General features: G+C 43.9%; 1 protein-coding gene across 3 annotated transcripts in view; it reads left to right on the forward strand.

Annotated features, from left to right (window-relative positions):
• Nucleotides 1–21471, forward strand: part of LOC142587778 (RUN and FYVE domain-containing protein 2-like) — a 108854-nt gene that overhangs the window by 39397 nt on the left and 47986 nt on the right. For all 3 annotated transcript variants that reach the window (XM_075699040.1, XM_075699030.1, XM_075699050.1), the window contains 4 exons: nucleotides 3126–3190; nucleotides 4353–4424; nucleotides 14953–15124; nucleotides 19857–19973. In XM_075699040.1, coding sequence (XP_075555155.1) covers nucleotides 3126–3190; nucleotides 4353–4424; nucleotides 14953–15124; nucleotides 19857–19973 — 426 coding nt within the window. The remainder of the gene's footprint in view (nucleotides 1–3125; nucleotides 3191–4352; nucleotides 4425–14952; nucleotides 15125–19856; nucleotides 19974–21471) is intronic.

A 21471-nucleotide genomic window follows, 5' to 3' on the forward strand; every position in this document is an offset into this window, starting at 1 on the left:
GTGTGACGCATACGTCGCGAGCCCTGCATTAATTTTTTTTTCCCTCGCTTTTTTGCGGTGCAGCACACTTGCACTGACGGCGTTGCGCGTGAGCGGTTGCGACTGTCTCATTTTGCGCAGCGCGCGATTTTGCACGCTGTGCACGAGGACATCTGACTAGCAGTATAAGTCTGTGCTACACGAATACTGAGGCAGACACAAGCGGATCACAGAGCATGATCCTGCGCTGGAACATGGTAGAAAATGACATAGTTTCAGTGTCTGCGCAGACGACTGCACGACATGGGAACAAGCAGACGAAACGGAAGTACATCTCTTTTGCTGCGGTGCGAAGTAAAACAAAAACATGCAGACATTTGGTTTGTGTGTTTTATTACTTCTCTAAGCTTTAATTCGTCTATTCTAGCAACATATTACACAGATAGCAGATGTTGCCTTGATTAATTCTCGAAGTCACCTGTCACCACGAGCAATGTCGCAGCGTGAGCACGTGTACGTAGGAGCACTAGCACGTGTATGTCATCCTCCGGCTAGGAGCGCGGCGGCCACGAGGAGGAGGGAAAACGTCATTCAGTTTGAAATTCCAGATCTTTCCACGGCGCGTAGCGATGGAATGCTTTGCAGACACAATCATTATCACGCATTGTATGCTGTGCACCGGTCAGCTCAAAATGGCCAGACCTGGTGAGGGCCCCATTAAGTTTTGCGTGGTTTGAGGCTAGTTGAGTGTTCAAAATGAGTCGAAACTAGCGAGACCCGATGGCTATGACACCAATAAGAAGGGTTGCCAAAGTTTAATTCCTACATGGGCGGCCGCAGCTGAGCATGAGCAGACGATAGTAGGCTTATTCCGGAAGTACGTAAGTAATTCTGATCGAAATTCAAAAGCAGATTTTCGCTTACTTCAGCCTGTTTGTTAAACTGCATCAATAAATACACTCAGTAACAGTAGGAAGAAGCACACTGATCCAGACACCCTTCTTGATTGATATCAGCCATTGGCCAATAGTAGCTGCAAATTGGAATCTGCTATATTACGAAATAAAGCATCCAGAATAGAGTGAGGAGCAGGCTTCGCATGAGAAGAGAGCATTTGAAAAAAAGGTGACTTCACGCTCCTGTTGTGTGCGCTACACCCCGCGCACGACTGCAAAATATGGCTATCTTCACAGCAGCGTATGCTACCCGCGGACTATGTTTTTTCGTCAAGCCCGAGGGGTGGTTCAGAACCCCTCTAAAGAAACATTAAAGACGATTTCTTACTTTGCCTAATTTCTTCTGAGAATTTTAATTTTGTGTGTCTACACCATGTTTCACCCTGAATTTTAATATAATAAAGCTGTGTTTTTTGAAGGATCGTATTAATGGAAAAGGATGTTTTACGAGTCATAATTGGAGGTATTGATGTTTATTACAATAAGTGCCTTTGGTTAGCTATCATTGGCCAGCATATATAGATGGATTAGGATGCACTTGCGCATGAATCCAACACTCAAATTTTCTCGTCAGATTTGCACTGAACACAAGATAGTGTTGCACATTTGATACATGGGTCAGGCATTGTATGAATGCTTTCTAGAGTGAACACAAAAGTTCGACATTGAATGTTTGAGCATGTATGAATACAAATTACTGTGCACGTCCCTACGCACTGCAGTTCCCAGGTTCTTGTTACAGAGTTCCCGATTCACTTCCTAGTTGGCAGATTTGTCGTTCCACCTCTGGCACAGATATTATAAGCCATGGGAGAAAGTACTGAAAGAGGCCCAGGCTGAGTTTGGTGTGACATTGCTGATTGGAGCTGAACTTGAGAAAAACCTGTCCTTTGACGTGTTTACTTTTGCATATTTTAAAGCCACCTTGTATACAGGCCAGGATGTGTTCAGTCAAGATGCAGTGAAATATGATTGCAGGGAATTTTCGCTTAGTAGAAATATTAGGATATGAACCAACCACATGTTTATTCACTCACAATGCTCTTGTGTACTATAATGGGTAATGCGAGTTCAAATCACACACTTTGCCTAAGGTTACAAAATGTTAGTGATAAGGCAAAACTTCAAAGAATTCTTGCTTTTAAAAAAATTTGTTTTGTTTTTTTCTCATTTCTAGGGCACATCCTAGAATAAATAGGCTGAGTGTTTTATTGCAGATTTTTAGTCAACTTCCAGCAAAACTTCTTTTAGAAAGAAATGAAAACATTTACATTTTCAGAACAAATAAATGAAAATTTTCCAAGCATACAACTTTAAAATATACTAATTTACTTGCAAGCTAATCAACTGCAATATTTTTGTCACTACATAATTGAAGCCTTCCTTCATAAAAAAAATAAATAAAAATGTGTATTCAGTTCTGACCCCACATTGCTGTGCCATTATTGTTTTGGTTGGGGGGGGGGGGGAACCTTAATATTCGAAGCAAACCAATTCAAACAGTCTGAGCAAACTCACACACTTGCAAAAAGACAGCATCAGCATACATTAGTTATCTAACACATGATTGAAAGAAAATGTCACACTGTACCTCCCTCACATGATTTCACAAAAAGGGACGCCTCACAATTTGATGTGGAAAAGTTTAATGGCAAAGAGAAAGTGGGAAATCCACATTCATGCAGACATGAACATTTAAAAATGAAGTCATGGAGTTTAACATCCCGAGGCTGCACAGTGGGTTATGGGGCATTGGGCATTAGAAGCGCCAGATTAGTCTTGGCCACCTGAGGTTCCTTAATTTGGACCCAAATCGAAGTACACAAACATTTTCGCGTTTCGCCCTCATCAAAATGCAGCTGCCGCAGCCAGGATCGAACATGCATCCTCGAGCTCAGCAGAACTCAGCAGCACCCATAGCCACTCAGCTACTCCAGGGGTCATTTAAAAATTACTTGGCATGGGAACGACTGTATAAGAACTTACTGAAGGCTTTATTTTAATTACTGGTATACATGAAATGCACTAATGAGGTGAAGTTGTGTTGTTGTAAGGTGTTCCTTGCTTCAAGCTGTCAGTGAGTGATTTTTTATATGGAGATGTGTATGTCTTTGTGTAGAACTCCTGGCTTACTTGGTGCACATTTACTCTGCTTTTTTGTTTTTCTCTCTATCTCTCTTTCAACTATAGCAAGGGGTCATTGACTTTGGCCTTTATCTTCGAGAAAATTCTCACAGTGATGTATCCACAGAAGGGTAAGTTTAATTTCTCTACATCTTTATTCGTCCTAACAGTTAGGGTAAATGCTTATGTTTTCAACTGTGACTCAGCTTGCTGAAAGTATTTGTCCAAGACCCTTGTTATCCTTAGTATACACTTCATCATTGTCTTATCAACCAATTGTAGATTGTGGCAGTTAGTTGTAAATTGCAAAAAAATTCCAGTATGTCTGCTTCTGCCATGCTGTTTGACAGCATTGTCTGCTATCATATGTTGACTCCACTTTTCAAATCGCCACAGTGTTAGTGCAGTCGAGTTCCTGTAATTCGACCCTGACAGCACTGCAACAATTGATCAAATTATCTGGTGGGTCGAATTAGACAAGAAGCAGAAAAAATGCCAAAACACACTGCTGATTGATTTGGCAGTGTGTATTTGCGCAATTCTAACATTCCCCCTAATAAAACGTGTGCCCATTTTCTATGTGTCTAAAGTGGGTCCAACTGCTTTTGATTACACTGCATGACGATGCTACAGAAGCGAGCGCAAGTGATTTTTTTTCTGTTTTTGACTGTAAATTCACTGCTGCATGCAGTGCAGTGATATTTGGCTCACATGTTCACAGGAGGAGGAGGAGGAGGGAGGAGGAAGTAAACTTTATTGTTCTAGAAAGAGTAATTCAGCGGTCGGGCCAGATGTCTTCATCTTCTATTGGTTGGTGACGATCTCCGGCCTGCATGGTTGGCGCCCCTATTCCAGGGCACCACTGAGCGTGGCTGCTCGTCGGGCATGATCCACCAGCCTCATTAACAGATCAGCAATATTTTCTTACTATGTTCAACAAATGTTTCAGGTCCCCTTTAAGCTCCGCCAAGACAAATGCTGCCACTAAGGGGAGTCGTTATTGAGGTTATCATAGGGGTCAGGTGCGTGTGTGCTGACTGCACAGGTTTGAATTATCCGGTGGAGCCCAAGTTTAGGAACAAAATAATAAAAGTTTGGGCCCATAGAAAGGCATGGGCACCAGCCGGGATGTGCGGTCAGGATTGAATTAACAAAAAAGTCGAATTAACCGGGGTTTAATTAACATAAGCTGGCTATATTCACTCTTTCCCAGTCTGCTTGCAAGTTCTGTGTGCATAAGTGCAGCCTTGTGCGCATACAGTGTTTGTTGCCTGATTGCTTTTTGCTCACTAGGGTTGAACCTGCAAGCATGACTGCTGTGTTGGACCAAAAAAATTATATTGAGGAGCTGAACCGTCACCTGAAGTAAGTATTGTTCATTTTATCATCAATTTTTGCCCTAGCTCAACTGAATGCAGCAAAATGAGCTGATATTCAGATATATTGCTGTAGATATGTATTGTTTCTTTTGATAGCTTCTGCCTGTATGCATAGGGGGATATTTTAAAATGTAACTTATTCTATAGAATCATCTATGGAATAAAACGAATGTGGAAGTAGCAGGTCAAGAAATTTTTGAACATTAGTTTGTATTCTTAACATATACTAACAAGAAAAGAAGCTACATGGAAGGACCTTTGCCTCTGCTAACATTTTCTGAAATATTGAAAGCTTAATAATTCTGGGCTTTACTTTCCAATACCACGGAATGATCATGAGGCATGCCGCAGTGGTGGACTCAGGATTAATTTCGACCTCCTAAGGTTCTTTAACATGCACCCAATGCACGGTACACAAACTCTTTAAGCATGCTGCTCCCATCGAAATGCCATCTCTGCCACCAAGGTTGAACCCACACCCTAAAGCTTAGTAGTGCAACGCCATAGTCACTAAGCTACTGCGGTGGGTAATGTTGAAAGCTGTGAAATATGTATTCAGCTGTGTAAGATGCGGCACATAGCATGGATTTTTTTTGGCAGGTTATTAGTTCTGGTGCCACTACTTTGCAGAAAACCAGTCACCACTCTGAAGAGGTGACCTGTGGCAATTGCAAGAGTTTCTTCCATTCTACATTTTTAGGAGCTTGTGGATGAAGGAATGTGGTATTAAAATATTTCGAACAAGACACTGTGAGCTAATCAGGACCCTTCATGTGGTCTTTCCAGCATGCATAATGAAAAATAAGTCTATGCCCACATGTGAAAGGAAGATAACATGAGACCACACACATCTGTAATCCACATGTTGATGCATTAAGCTGATAGGAAGATATGCTTGTCACAAAAAAAAAATGCCCATGGCAGATATGGGCTGAATTCAGAATTGATTGAGACTTCATTAATGGGCTAGCATTGTTTCGCAATATTAGGAAACTTCACTTAGGCTGAACCTTTGCATATGACTGAATAGGTTATATTATGCACAAAAGGTTTCTAGTTTATTGCATGCCATCACCTGGAAGGTCAAGGCATCATATGTGGACATTAAAGTTTACGCTTGTGTTCGTGCAAAGGTGTCAGTATGCAAAAGCACATACTGGAAAACATGTTGAAGCAACAAGCAGGGGGAAATGGGGGGGGGGGGGAAGAAGTTTGCTGTAGGGGTTATGGTGGTTGCATGGCCATGTAGCTATCCTATTGTGTACCAAGATGGCTCCACAAAAGGGGAAAACATGTCATTCACTCAACATTAGTCAAAGCTACAAAGGAAACAAACCCATACGGTGGTAATCCATGCCATTGGTAATGGTGGGAGTATAATGAAAGGCAAGAGTCATGAAATCAACATTGTGAAAGCTCTTTTCCGTGGCCAGTTTCAGTCATATCAAGTCTGTTAAGTGAAATACAGTAGAATCTCGAAGGTACGATCAACCCTAATGCGAATTTCGGTATGGTAAGAATTTTTCAAAAATTCTGGCCCAAGTCCATTACCGTGCAATCCCCGACGGAGCCAGTGAGAAGATACCAATTGGCTCAAACTAGCTTGGCAAACCATGAGGTGCCGGCAAGCTGGTATAGCGTGGTGCTGGCTGTTGTCAGGCTGACAAAGCTGTCGCACCGATGCATTAGTCGCATTCCTGTTGCCAGGGTGACCTATGTTACTCTGCCGTGACTTTCTCCCCGCGTGTCCCCCTAAAAAGTACAAATAGCTTTTGCCTTCTGCGTGTGTGCATGCATGGATGTGCTCACTCTCTCTCCCCATCTCCTCTCACACTCTGGCTCATCACCTGGCTTGGGGCGATGCAGTGATGAGTTCGCATGCCATTGCTCATTGCAACTCATTGCTTCAGCTGCTTCGACAGGTGTGGGGATATTATTGCAAGTTGTACTCGACAAAGATGTCTTCTCGGGAGTGGAAAGCCCTTCAAAGAGAAGCTCGAAATTCTGAGAAAGGTGGATGAAGACTGAAAGAGGAAGCACTTTGACGTTGCAAAGGAAAACATGTCCAACATGAAAACATGCTACGCCTTGCTACATCGACACTGAGCACGGTTGTCAGGCAACGCTACCAAATTCTGAAAAATGTGGAGTGCTTTAGTGTTAACACGAAGAAAGCAAAAACAGCGCAGCATGTCCAGCTTGAAGACATTTCTCTGGCATGTTAAATAGAGGCGGTGAAGTTGTGCATAAGACAGCTGACGAGATCGTGCTTTTTATAAGCGTTGAAGGTTTTCAGGCCTCGGGCGGGTGGCTCCACTGCTTTCAAGGGACACTAAAGGTTATTATTAAGTCAACGTGGACTGTTGAAATACAATCCCAGAAGCCTCGAAACGCTTGTTTCGTGCGAAGAAGATACTTATTTTAAGAGAAAATGCGTTCTGAAGCGTCCGCGTACCTCTAGTGCAGTTCAAATCACCCGCCCTCCGATCGAGGAGTATTGACATCATGGTCTCATAGTGACGTTGCGCCGTCGGTGAGTAAAATGCCTCCCGCAGATGGCGCTACGGCTTTTCCGCACAAAACGCAAACGCGCGGCCAGAAACAGAGCCAAGACAGAGGCGACAGTAGCGTGAAAGCGGAACTGTGGTGGCTAGCGGAAGGGAAAGTGCACGACGATAAGCTGGTTCTTTATTTTATGACGCCAACTTCGACGCTCGTTGCAATGGATGACCCTGACAACAACACTAGCTCGCGACGCTGGGCTCGAGTTCAGCGATTTAAGCACTGATGAACGTGACCTGCTGTTGAGGGCTCGCGCTGCCGGCGTCGTTGCGTACTACTACGACGACGGCCTGCTTTGAAAGGCACTTCATGCAACTTCAGTAAGTCGGCGTTGAACTCGTAATCCTCTGGAGGAAAGTGCAGCTGTGGCAGAGGTACGGCACTTAAACACTTCGAACGGAGAGGTTCAGTCGTTGGCACACAGTGATAAGTAACATTGGATTCGCTGCTGCAACTGCCCTTGGCCAAGTTCCGCGGACCGTTCGCGCATCTCAGGACATCATATGGACGTGGCATTCTCGCTGCTTGTTCCAAATGCAAGTTTCGCGAGCCAGCAGGACCACCGCAGTACGACGCGATAAAGAAGCAACTGAAACTCCAAAGCGCGCGCGGCATAAAGTCGAGTGTGCAGAGTAGAGCGAAAACGAAACCTTTCGATCACCCATACTGTTCAAGGGTAACGTCAAAATGTTATCTTTTCTTAGAATTGAATAGAAGTAGACAAGTAGCATTTTCTTCTGTCTTATAATCTAATGAAATTATCTTTTTAATACAAGTAGTTGAGTACTAGTGACATAAATTATGATGAGGAGTGCTTTCGTCATTGGGCTAGTACTGGAATGTTGCTGGGGGGTCTCAAATCGTGTCGTGCATTTACCTCAATTTCTCGGGGACTAAAGCTCTGTTTGCGATTATATTGACGCCTTAGACGTTCTAGAGCATTTCTTTATCGCTTTAACTTGACTTTCTGGTAACCTTTAGTGTCCCTTTAAAGCAAGACACGGCCTGGCGTAAGCATTGAGGCACAGAAGGCCGACCAATCCGTCATCAGTGATTGGACGACAAGAACGCTACCTTTACCTATAGCTGTATACGAGCCTCGATATTTTTTTTTCGTTGATGAGGTGGGTGTTTAACATGCAGCCTGAGAAAAACTGTTTTAAAGTGCAGGCAAGCCAGTGTAGACAAAAAAATAAGGAAAGGCTAGTAGTTGTGTTCTGGTGCAGTGCTGACGGATTGAAAAAACTTCAGCCTACACTCATCGGGAAGTATGTGAAGCCCCCAATGCTTTAAATGAGAACGCCGTTTGCCTTGTGTTTATAGGGCAAACAAAAAGGCGTAGATAACAGCAGTCCTGTTCCAGGAACTCCTTTCCCTCCTTGACAGAAAGATATCTGATAGCAATAGGAAGATCATCCTGATTCCTGCCAGTACGCCGCCCACCGGAAGCAGGTGACTCAGTAGAATGTCAAGCACCATTTTCCAACCCCTTCTGGTCCACCGTCTTCTCGCAAAAATTTGCTGCAGAGACAGCAACCTATGGATAAGTTTGTTGGCAATCATACACTTCGTAGCCATGGCTTGAGGCTACATCACATCGGTGACTGTAGCCAATTGTTTCCAGAAGTGTGGCTTTTTCAGTCCTATGGTAGCCTCTCCAGCACCAGTCGAACCGACAATCGTGGAATGGGACCAGCTGAATTCCGAGTGCTGCTTGGAAGACTTCGTCACTACTAATGATGACCTTGTCACTTGCGGTGTGCGCATAGTCGAAGACGTCATGGATGAAGTTGTGTCGGAGCTTGCAGTCTCCAGTGATGATGGAGACAAAAATGCAAACATGTGCAACGACTAGCAATCACCACTAACAGCTAAGACACTATGTACTCGCGCTTGACATTCTAAGGCATGCTACGGGTGCGGACGAGGTCAGCGACAACACCCGCGACTGTTTTTATGGTTTCGAAAGGTGCCTTCTGGAGGATCTTGCAATGAAGAAAATGTAAAAAGACATTCAAGCTTTCTTTTGTCCCATATAAAGAATTTTCAGGTGTGCTTGCATTTCATTACTTTAATTTCCAAGTTTTTTGTTTTTGGGTGATTAAATTTTTTTCCACCATCCCCACAGATTGATTCCTATCATTGAGATTCTGCTGTAGGACCTCATGGGTCATATAGCTTCCTAGATAGCTCTGTTCTTTAAACTCTTATGGTCTGCTTAAATAATGTCAGGGACAGGCTTCAATTTGTCAAACTCATTGGACCTCTAGAATCAGTAATTAAGACATTTAATAAAGCAATTGCTTTACTATGTAGATAATTGCATAAGTCACCCTTTATTTCTACCTCACTGCAAAAACAGTAAACGTCAGGTCACCATAATTTAATTGCCCTCTATTAGAAAGATCAGAAAGATTTGGAACCAGAAAGCCCGCCTTTGTACATAGCATTCACCGCGAGCATTTCCCGGTAAACATTACGGTTACGTACACTGCAGTTGCCGGGATGTGTGAGAAGCAGTTGGAGATTTTTTAATGCTATCGCATTCCTCTCTTAAAGAGGAAGTTTAAGTGTCCTCCAAATTTCTCAGAGCGCTAGTTTTCGGACGCCAAGGGACAAGTAGATGTGACGAGCGGATGATACGCGACTCGGGGCCTCTTGGTAAGCGCTGAAAACTTTTCCCTTTTTTATTTTTACACACAAGGGTTAAGTGGTGTTCAATTTTAGCGAAAATATATTGTGTACCTAGGCGCACCCAAGACCGCGTGCACGCGTGAGATTCGGGAAACAAAAGGTTAGGGCCACCGAGAATTGACACTATACCGTGCAACCTGTGACGATAAAACCCGCAAAAGGCAGACAAATGAGCAGATCTCTTCGGCATGTTGGGCCCTCTGGGCCGTACTTATCGGTGACAAGGTAGCCTTGCTGCCTGCGGGATTATCTTACTGAGCTATGCCGAATGCTCAGTTGCGGTAGTCGGAAGTCCAAATCCCCCCCCCCCCCCCCTCGGTTTTTTTAAAAATTTGACAATCTCCAGTGCACTACATCTGCAGGCTTGGAGTGATGCCTCACACTGGCGAAAGATGCTGAGAGCGAGTGGGGCTATACTAATCCAGGTACAACCAAATTAGGAAGGCCCACTAAGTTTGAACAAAGACGCTCCCTCCACAGAATAGGAATTGGCCTCCCTGGTGCAGTATTCAGCTACAACCTTCCTGATGATATCTACAATTAACCAATGGCCCTCAGTCCCCAGCAGCTGTGGAGCACCTGACCAAGGCGGCAGTTAGACCTGTAACGCAGCAGAGGGTGCTAGGAATCTCTGGGTCCAGACAGGCCGCCAATGGAAACTGACCCTTGCAATGTTTAACACCCAAACCCTCTCGAGTGAGGCTAGCTTAACAGGACTCTTTGAGGAATTATCAGCCTTAGTGAGATTAGAACTGGTGAGGCTTACACATTGCCAAATAACAGCCATGTCCTCTGCTATAGAGGTCTCCCTCATAAGAAGCAATACGGGGTAAGATTCCTAATCCATAAGGACATAGGCAACATTGACGAATTCTACAGCATTAATGAGAGGATAGCAGTAGTCGTAATCAAACTTAATAAGAGGTGTAGATTAAAGGTAGTACAAGCCTATGCTCCAACATTCAGTCACGATGATGATAAAGTAGATCAGTTTTAGGAAGATGCTGAATTAGCGATGAGAAAAGTGCAAGCTTGGTATGCAGTAGTAAAGGGTGACATCAATGCAAAAGTGGGGAAAAAGCAGGCGGGTGAACAGGCAGTTGGCAACTACGGTGTCCATTCGAGAAACGCTAGAGGATAGATGCTGGTAGAATTCGCTGGAGAATAATGAACACCTTTTTCATGAAGTGTAGCAACACAAAGTGTACCTGGAAAAGCCCTAATGGTGAAACAAGAACTGAAATTGACTTCATACTTTCTGCTGATCCTAGCATAGTGCAGGATGTAGAAATGATAGGTAGGGTAAAGTGTAGTGATCATTGGTTAGTGAGGGCTAGGATTCACCTCAATTTGAAGAGAGAAAGTGTAAAATTGGTCAAGAAGAAACAGGTCAACCTAGAGGCAGTAAGGGTAAAAGCAGACAAATTCAGGCTGGTACTTGCAAACAAATATGCAGCCTTACAACAGAGAGATGAAGATGACGTAGAGATAATGAATGAAACCGTAACTAGGCTGGCTTCAGAAGCAGCAATTGAAGTGTGAGGCAAGGCACCAAGGCAACCAGTAGGCAATGTTAAGAACGGCCCAGCCGAGGTGCAAGTGTTGCCAGCCAGTTGCAACGGCGGCGGCGTCAACTTTCAAGGAACGCCATCATTATGCTCTAGCCTCGTCGCCGTTGTGACTGAATGAGTTCGGCGGGCCAATTATTGTTACCGAACCCACCAACGCGGACCTGATCTGCTATGAGTGGGGGAGTTGCCGCGGGAACGATGTCCGAGACCTCTTCTCACGCGCCGACCAACACGCAAGACAATGGCTACCCGGGCGCACTGCGAGGGTCCGCACCGAGTTTTACGAAATCCGTGTGATGTCGGTTTCGGACCGTGAACCTGTGTGCATGTGTGTGCGTGTGTGTGTGTGTGTAAACCGTCCCGCGGAGAGGCGGCGTGTTTACGATGACTGGACGAACGTTTCCGCCACCTTGGAATCTGGGGAGGACCGAGTGTTTATAAACGGCTGTTGTGCGGATGCTCGATACACTCTCTCTAGCAGTCATGTTAGACTGATACACTTTCTTAAGCAGTCATGTTAGACTGAGACACTCTCTCAAGCAGTCATGTTAGGCTGACTTACTTTCTCTCGCAGTCATGCTAGAATTATGAACTGCATGTAAATACTGTAAATAAACCCATATTCCTCATTCTCAATGAGAAGCAGTCCTTCCCTTCATCAACGTCCTCAGCGTGGATAAGTTGGACGACGTCATGGGCCAGCTACCTTCTAATTCATGCCGGACTCCAATCTTGACAACGGGTTGTGAACGATGGGATTGAGCCCCCAATCCTAACAGCAAGCTCTCCCAGGTAACAAAGGACCTAATAAAGAAACAACAAAGAATGAAAATGTCCAACTCAAGAGAGACGATAGAATTCGCAGAACTATCAAAACTGATCAACAAAGTGAAAATAAGTGATATTAGAAATTATAACATGAGAAAGACTGAAGAAGCCATAAAAAAAGGACATGGCCTGAAATCAGTCAGAAGGAAACTTGGCATAGAACAAACAAAGATGTATTCACTGAAAGATAAGCAGGGTAATATCATCAGCAACCTGGAAGGTATAGTAAAAGCAGCGGAGTAATTCTATACTGACCTGTACAGTACCCAGAGGACTCGAGAGTACTCTATTCGAAACAATAATGAACAGTATACAGAAACTCCTCCTATAACTAGCGATGAGGTTAGAAGGGCCTTGCAAGGCATGAAATGGGGAAAAGCGGCAGGAGAGGATGGAATAACAGTCGATTTAGTCAAAGATGGAGAATACATAACGCTAGAAAAACTGGCGGCTCTCTATACGAAGGTCCCAGAAAACTGGAAGAATGCAAACATTATACTAATCCACAAAAAGGGAGACGCTAAAGAACTGAAGAATTATAGGCCCATTAGCTTACTCCCAGTATTATATAAAATATTTACCAAAATAATCTCCAATTGAATAAGGGCAACACTGGACTTCAGTCAACCAAGGGAGCAGGCTGGCTTCAGGAAAGGGTACTCTACAATGGATCACGTCCATGTCATTAATCAGGTTATCGAGAAATCTGCAAAGTGCAATAAGCCTCTCTATATGACTTTCATAGATTACGAAAAAGCATTTGATTCAGTAGAGATACCAGCAGTCATTGAGGCATTGCGTAATCAAGGAGTACAGACTGCTTACATAAATACCCTGGAGAATATCTACAGAGAATCCACACCCACCTTAATTGTACACTAGAAAAGCAGGAAGATACCTATAAAGAAAGGGGTCAGACAAGGAGACACAATCTCTCCAATGCCATTCACTTCATGCTTGGAAGAAGTATTCAAGCTATTAAACTGGGAAGGTTTAGGAGTAAGGATCGACGGTGAATACCTCAGCAACCTTCGGTTTGCCGATGACATTGTTCTATTCAGCAACACTGTGGACGAGTTACAACAAATAATTGAGAACCTTAACAGGGAGAGTGTAAGAGTGGGGTTGAAGATTAATATGCAGAAGACAATGATAACTAACCGGGCAAGGGAACAAGAGTTCAAGATTGCAAGTCAGCCTCTAGAGTCTGTGAAGGAGTACATTTACCTAGGTCAACTAATCACAGGGAACCCTGACCACTAGGAGGAAATTCACAGAAGAGTAAAAATGGGTTGGATAGCATACAGCACACATCGTGAGCTCCTGACTGGGAGCTTACCGTTATCATTGAAAAGGAAAGTATACAGTGAGTGCATTTTACCGGTGCTGACATATGGGGCAGAGACTTGGAGACTGACAAAAAAGCTTGAGAACAAGTGAAGGACCACGCAAAGAGCAATGGAACGAAGAATGCTAGGCATAACTTTAGGAGACAGAAAGAGAGCGGTTTGGATTAGAGAGCAAATGGGTATAGGCGATATTCTAATAGATATTAAGGGAAAAAAATGGCGCTGGGCAGGTCATGCAATGCTCAGATCAGGTAACCGTTGGACCATTAGGGTGACAGAATGGGTATAAAGAGGAGGGGAAGCGCAGTAGAGGATAGCAGAAGACTAGGTGGTGCGACGAAATTGGGAAATTTGCGGGTGCTAGTTGGAATCGGTTGGCGCAGAACAGAGGTAATTGGAGATCGCAGGGAGAGGCCTTCGTCCTGCACAGGACATAAATAGGCTGCTGCTGCTGATGATGATGAGAAAGATTTGTTGCTGCTGTTGAAAAGCACTGTGTGTGTGTGTGTGTGTGTGTGTACCAATGTACTTCAAATACTTTTTTGTAATTCCTACTCGTGTTCAGTTTTTGGGAGCAAGGAGCCACAGTTGACATCGCACACACGTCAAAGTATGCTGCGTCCTCCCTGAGGGAAGACACAAAACTGCAGCTGTTACAGTAGTGATGACAATAGGTAGCTTCAGATTTTGCTTAGCTGCACATGCCATACACAGAAACCACTCTTTGTCATAAGTTTTTGCATCGGAGAGCACTGGAGTGCTGACGATTTTGACATGTTCATCAGTTTGAGCAGGTCTGATTTGTGCACTTCATGATCAAAATCCTTACATATCTGCTGGCCATTTCCAGTCAGACATACTTAGTGAAAGCAATCCCATTAAGCGATAACTAACTTTTCTGTAGCTTCTGCTGTGACAGAAGCTTAGTGTTCTGGTCCTTTATATTGCATTGTTCTAAAGCCAACATCATCTCCCATATGTACAATTGTGCTACTGAAAAAAAAGCGGAATTTCACCAAAGCTTAGGCATGGTATTAAGAAATGCAGTTGCATATTACAAAATGCACCTCTCTGAATTGCACGTTGCAAGCCTTAGCTGTGGGAAGGTTCTGCTTTCTCTCAGCTCCCATGTCCTATGGAACTCCTGTGGGCTTCTAAATCAAAAGCAATATAAATTTTACGAACATGCAGGATGATGTACTTTCTACACACAATTGCACAACTTTTTTATTTGTAGCTCAGTGCTCTAGAAGCGTGAATAGTTATTTAGCTTGCACATGTTTTGTCACTGAAGTAAAAATTTTGGGTCAATGCTTATGTCGCTTAAAAGAAAAATGCAGAAATGAAATTTGAAATGCAAGCAGAACTTCTTTATGTAATAAATTTTGTGTTCACAGAGCGCATGCATTGCTGGTTTTGGATCATTGATGGATTTTGCTGCTGGTTATCTTTAGCAGTTTTGCTACAATTCTAGTGTTGCTTATGGTTTTGTTTGTCTGTACCGTTTCAGTGCTACGGTAACAAACCTCCAGCAAAAAGTGGAGCAGCTACAGACAACCAATGCACTGATGAAAGAAGACTTGGCCATAAGCAAAAATCAGATACTCACTTTGGAGGAAGAGAATCGTGTCCTCAGGGAGCACCAGGACTCAATTGTCGAAGACCATCAGCGCAAGCTTCAGGTTAGTTGCATCTTTTCCATGCTTAGGGTCTTCAGGAGAAGGTATAGACCCTAGTTCAGGGGTTGAGATATTATTGAAAAATTTTGAATACCAGCCAAATATAATGTACTAAATATTTGTATTCGATTGGAAAATGAGTATTCAGAATTTTTCAAATATTCAGTGATGAGCCAAATATATTGTTGGAAGTGTGGAAGCAGACAGGATTCTTTGCATTTGTTTCTGTCTAACCTGTGAATGTGTGTATTGCCATAGTATTGTGCTTTACATGCTCCAACCGTGGCAGAATTTAGTACAAAAGGTAGGCTCGGCTACTGGATGACCAAGGTATGCAAAAAAGGCAACCTCTCACTGGCAAGGGGCACAGGTCTGCGATTAGCGAGGGTGCAAATTAGCACAATGAGACAGATTGAGGCTGATTGTACAAAAAGAGTCCATCTGCAATAATAATGTTTTTCTAGGGAGTATAAGTCCATTGGGTGAATCCACTACAGCAATGCCCATCCACACTAGGTAAACATGCCAGCTGCCTGCTCATATGGCATTTCACTGCAGCAGTGTAGTCCCACAACTGCCATATTATAGGCAGTCCGTGAGGTGGCAGCCACCCACTTCTCCTAAAACTGTCTACATTATTTCACAATAACCCCAGAGGTCCCTCTAGAGAGGGTATTACATTGGGTGAAGGTTACATCATTGAGCCAAAGAACAGGGCATAAATGTAAATACAACACAAAAACAAAATTGGGATAAAATTAATTACAGTGCATAAACGTAAAAACACAGAAGAAACCAAATAAAATAGTTATCAGTACAGCAACTTTAAATAATTTGCACAAACTATGACAATGTCATAGAGACTTTGGTTATCAGCACTTGAAAAAAAAATTCAGTTTACAAATCAGGGAGTGAAACGTTATATATTAGGTATGCAATAGTACTGCACAGAGCGTCTGTAAATTTCGAGGCATTTGTTTCCGTGACAATGTGCGATGGCAGACTATCCCACTCTATCGCGGTGCAAGGTATAAATGACTGACCAAATGCGAGGGAATGACACATGATGCATTTGACTTTGCAAGAATGATTATGACACGGAAAAATTTCTGAGGGTTCACACATGAACTCGTTATGAAGAGATACGTGATAGTCAAGCTTATGGAATAGTGTTAAACGAGATATATTACGATGAAGGGATAAGGCTTCAAGCTCGGCGCGATTTTTTAATGCTGTTACACTGGTTTGTTGTGAATAATCTGAAAAGATGAAGCCTACATAGCCTTCGTTCGTTCCTCTTATTTTTGAGTCCAAGGCTTGGAAAAAACCTTTTTGTGGTTGCATTCCTTTTTGTTTGAGGGTTATTTCAATATATTGTAACATTGTCTAATTCATACTTGTCCGTGGTTCCATCATCTTCCCCATGACACACCTTCTAGCTTATTTTCCCCATCCATCTTCAGGTTTGCGACATAATGAGTGCCGTAGCAGTGTAAAACGCACAGTTTTTTTTTACGTGAAAGCGTCACATGGTCCATTCAGGGAAAAAGCCGGCATCTGTAGTCTGTAGCTGCGAAAGGGCACCCAAAGTCCCATTGGCTGCGACGCTACATCACGAGTGCGCCTTGATGAAGCAAAGCGGGCGAAAGGGAACAGCTGCTCCTGTGGTAGCACGCCAGGTGTTGCGTGAGGGGAGAGGGCATCCCAGTTGTGCCACGGCACCCTCTCATTCTCGGAAGCCAGCATGCAGTGCGTATCCCTCCCTCACCCCCACTGGGCTTAGCTGCTCCACGCGCCTGACGGCCTTGGTGGGCACTGCTGCTTGCTCAGTTTCTCGTCTTGCAGGACGTCGGTGGCATGCAGCGTTGGCATCGCAGGCTGCTGCTGCTTTCTGGCTCAGGCAGCACATGCTGCTACAGTACATTACTCACAGTGCAATACTCTGACCGCTTAGCGGCATTCAATTGGACACTAATGCTTTTGCATTCACAACTTGTAAGTGCTTAGGTGTCCTCAGATTTTTTCTTGTAGATCAGTATGCATTAGCATACCTGCCAACCCTCCCGATTCGCCCGGGAGACTCCCGATTTTTTACTGAACTTTCCGATTGTATGATCACTATCTTATATCTCCCGAAAAGTGGTCTCTGTTCGCGCAATAATGGTTTTTGCGAAACCGGCACTGCAGAATCTACAGCCGCATCGTAATCGTCAGCATCACGAACAACGGCAGCACTAGCACCATCGGTATCATCGACTAAGCAGCCGACTACAGCGCCTAGTAAGCCGCCCAAAACCAGAGCCAATGTAGTTCTTGCATGCTTTCCTCCATGGTGCATCTTTTTGCTGCTGCTTTTGTGTATGATTAGTGTTGGCTAGGCCGTGTGTGCTGTGCACTGTGTAAAGTTAGAATTTTCGTGTGCTTGATGCCATGGCGCTACCAAAGTCGAAGAAAAGGTATTTGCAGAAGTTATTGCGAACTTCTGAATTTCTGTGCTTTTTGACATCAAGAAAAGAACATTTTACATATTGTAGAACGTTTGGAAGTGACGTCAGCGTGTCTCACGGTGTCAACGGCGACTTGAAACTGCACGTTTCCACGGCGAAGCATCAAAGCTATGTTCGTACCGCTGAGCAGCAAGGCAACATAGTGAACTTTCTCCGGAACAAGTGTGACGACAGTGTCATACGTGTGGAGCGCCTGTTTATGTGATTCCTCGTCAAACACAACCTACCCCTTAGTGTCAGCGACTACGTTGGGCCTCTTCTACGGAAAATATTTCTGAAGTGAGACAAGGCGAAGCGCTATGAATGTAGATGCAACTCTGAAACGCAACTCTGATGAAACGCAACTATGAAGAATGTGGAGGTGGCCAACCTGAAATTTCACAGGTATCACTCTTGAGTTTTCGTTTCTTTATTCAGAGTTTCCCTCAGCTGCTGTCCCGAGATGCCAATGAATCTGCTGAAGACGCTTTAGATGCTCTCGAAGCTGAGTTTGCCACACTACAGGCGTACAGTCTTCCAGAGGACATTCTTAATGAAGAAGTGTGGTACATGCAGTGGTCTATGGTTGCAAAAATGAAAAATACTGATGAAAAGCATGTTTCACCGAGTTGCTAAGGCCACCGGAAGTTGAAACAGTGATGCAACCCCTCCCCCCCTGTTGGCGCGAATAAAGTCTCCCGATTTTTTATCTCGCCAGGTTGGCAGGTATGCATTAGTTTAGCTTTAAAGCAGGCTGATATAAGTCCATCCATATCCACATCCATATAAGTCCATCCATATATAAGTCCATATAAGTCCAATTTAGATAAAACGTTTCTGGAAGACAAATCCAATGTAACTAAAAACCTTTAATGAATGTTCTCTTCATCACACACACGGTAAGCTTATATGTGGTTGAAGAATGTTGTATATTTTTAATAATAATAATAATATTTGGGGTTTTACGTGCCAAAACCACTTTCTGATTATGAGGCACGCCGTAGTGGAGGACTCCGAAAATTTTGACCACCTGGGGTTCTTTAACGTGCACCTAAATCTAAGCACACGGGTGTTTTCGCATTTCGCCCCCATCGAAATGCGGGCGCCGTGGCCAGGATTCGATCCCGTGACCTCGTGCTCAGCAGCCCAACACCATAGCCACTGAGCAACCACCTATGTAATACCTGTCACACAGGCACCCGCAAGCTCCTTTGACATGAAACTCCCTAATTGAGATTTACAGCAATGGAGCTGCGGCTGTGCTACACGGCACATTGCGATCTTTCGACGGGGGCCGCACGGGGCAGAAACGGCGCTGCTGCGCTTATTTTTGTGTACAACTGCTCACATATACAGTCGCCATTAAAGGTTGTTTTTTAGTGCAGTATGTAATCTAATAATATCACAGCAAGAGAGTATGCTCTGGCTTGCTGCAAGACTTGTTTTCCAAGCATAGCGAAGTTGAAAGCAATGTTGGCCACACTGCGCTCTTGCTTTCGTGCGTGGGCAGAGCAGCTTTAGTTGTTCACCCGATGCGCTTCAAGTTGTGATTCTGTGCTGTGTAATCGTGCGTGTGCTCATCTACTTCCATATGAGTGACGAAGCAGATAAACAAACGAAATGGCGGAACAACATTTTTCGATGTGGCATGGTGAAGCATTGGTGTAGAGGGTACAGGCACTATTTCCTTAAAAACAAATTAGAAACCCCCATTACCTGGTGTGTAAACCAAGGCATAAAATATTAATAAAAATAAAATTTGTAAATGAGCCACTTATGACATTTTTATTAGCGTAGTTTTCATCGCAGCTGCAGCTATCTGGGAATGAGAGTGCTCCATCCAGCCGTAATGGTCGTTGCCGAGCTCCCATTGCCGAATCTCCATTTGACTCCCTTGGCGTAAAGATGAAGGAGTTAAATGGAGTTTGAAGGTGCCCTTGAAACAGGGGTATAAGGGCCACACTTTTTTCGTTAAGCGTATTGGTGTTTGGCTGGGTGATGGATCTTTCACCACCTACTCGCTTCCTTTTCTGTGATTATGCAGGGCACAATACTCGCAATTTTCTTTCTAACATTAATCTTGAACTTTGAACTGTAATGATGTAAGACATGAAAGGCAGAAGTACAATAGCAATGAGTGTGTACATTGCCTGTTTAGTGAGGCTTATGTTACAGTGAACAAATCACTGCAGTTCATGAGAACCATGAAGATTGATTGTCTATTTCATCTTTTACTCATATGTGAACAGAATGCAAAGGCTGACATGTGTGCTGAGAGGGAAACACTGCAGGCAAACCAAGCTGGTCTGGACTCGCTGTACACAGAGGTCCGGAGGCAGTTGTCTGAGGAAGTGGACAGGAGACAGGTAAGTTCCTGGACTTGTTGATTTGTGGCATTGTAGTACAGTCGAAACCTGCGATAACGAAATCCCACGACAATGAAATTCTCGCAGCAACGAAATAGTTTCATGTCCCCGGCGAACGGCCATAGGATTCGGTGCATTTTGTACTTCTTGACGACAACGAAATGTTGCTGTACTACAACCCCGCATCAGCGAAATTTGCTGGAACGTAACCCCCACATATTACTTACTCGCGAAAGGTTAGCAGGCTCCAAAATGTGCTCGAATGCGATTTCTTTACACTAGAATTGCATAAAATAGCACCCCATTACACTTGCATGGGCACCGCCATTTTCGTTTACAAAAATAACCAAGCGCCGGAAGCAATCGCTTGCGATGTAAACACATCATGGCCACCACCTTGTTTGTTGATCACCCGTTTGAAGTTGCACGCATGTTGCTACAGACATGTGACGACAGTTTTTTGCACACGTAGTGCAGTGCATGATGTGCGCCTCGGTATGAAAAATGCAGCAAAAACAAGGAAGTCCATGTCCCACCGACGCGGAATTATTTATGGTGCTTGAGATGGCAGTCGCAGCATGGAGTGCCATACACTGAGCCGTGATTGAGCGATACATCCGCGAATTTGGATCCCTTGCTTCAAAGATGCTGGTTATGGTGCCACTCGAGAGAGATTGCGCGCGGGTTCAGTGCCGGACGTAGATTTGCACGAAAGGGCCGTAATTATGATCAATTGTCTTCGGATATACGAGATACGATCACTTTCGTGCTTGGAAGTGGACATGGCGGTGCCTGCGGGCGACAGTGTGCACTGGAGAAATGCTGCTGCATATGTAGAGTGCTGCTGTTCTGCATCCATTGCTGAATTAGATAAAATCTTGCAAAAGTGATCGTATCTCGGAAAGCAATTGACCTAGAATACTGCTCCACGGCAGTGCTGCCACTGCTGATTGACGCATGCGGTGCACTTTGGACTGTTGGTAATGCAATTCTGTATCCTTGAGCAAGCTTGCCAAAGCAGGCCAACGGAATTTTGACAGTAAAGTTTCATTTTACGATGCATTACCCATCTATGCTGTCTCATTTCGCAACAAAATTCTCGCGAAAGCGAATTTTTTTCCGTTCCCTGCCGATTTCGTTATTGCAAAGTTTACTTGTAATGCATTGCATGTGCATCCTTAGATATAGCTGCTGAAAGGTATCAGCAAACTATCAAAACTATCATCAGCAAAAGCTTGCGAGCACTATGAAAGCAATGGTGAAGAAAGAAATTTTTATTACCTGGTCATGCTATTTGAATTTGCGAAGTGCACTACAATGGTTACATAAGCACACATGCTAACTAGTTTCAGGATGCTTGACTTGCCTGCAAGAAAAAAAATATTTTTCACGTCTACTGTGGTCTATAAACATCTATAGACCATCCATGGGATCTTTGACAGCTGCTTAATCATGAAGGACAGTTGCCAATACTCTTGCATCCATGATTTGTGATATC

Source organism: Dermacentor variabilis, chromosome 1, assembly GCF_050947875.1.
Source record: "Dermacentor variabilis isolate Ectoservices chromosome 1, ASM5094787v1, whole genome shotgun sequence".
Classification (NCBI taxonomy): domain Eukaryota; kingdom Metazoa; phylum Arthropoda; class Arachnida; order Ixodida; family Ixodidae; genus Dermacentor; species Dermacentor variabilis.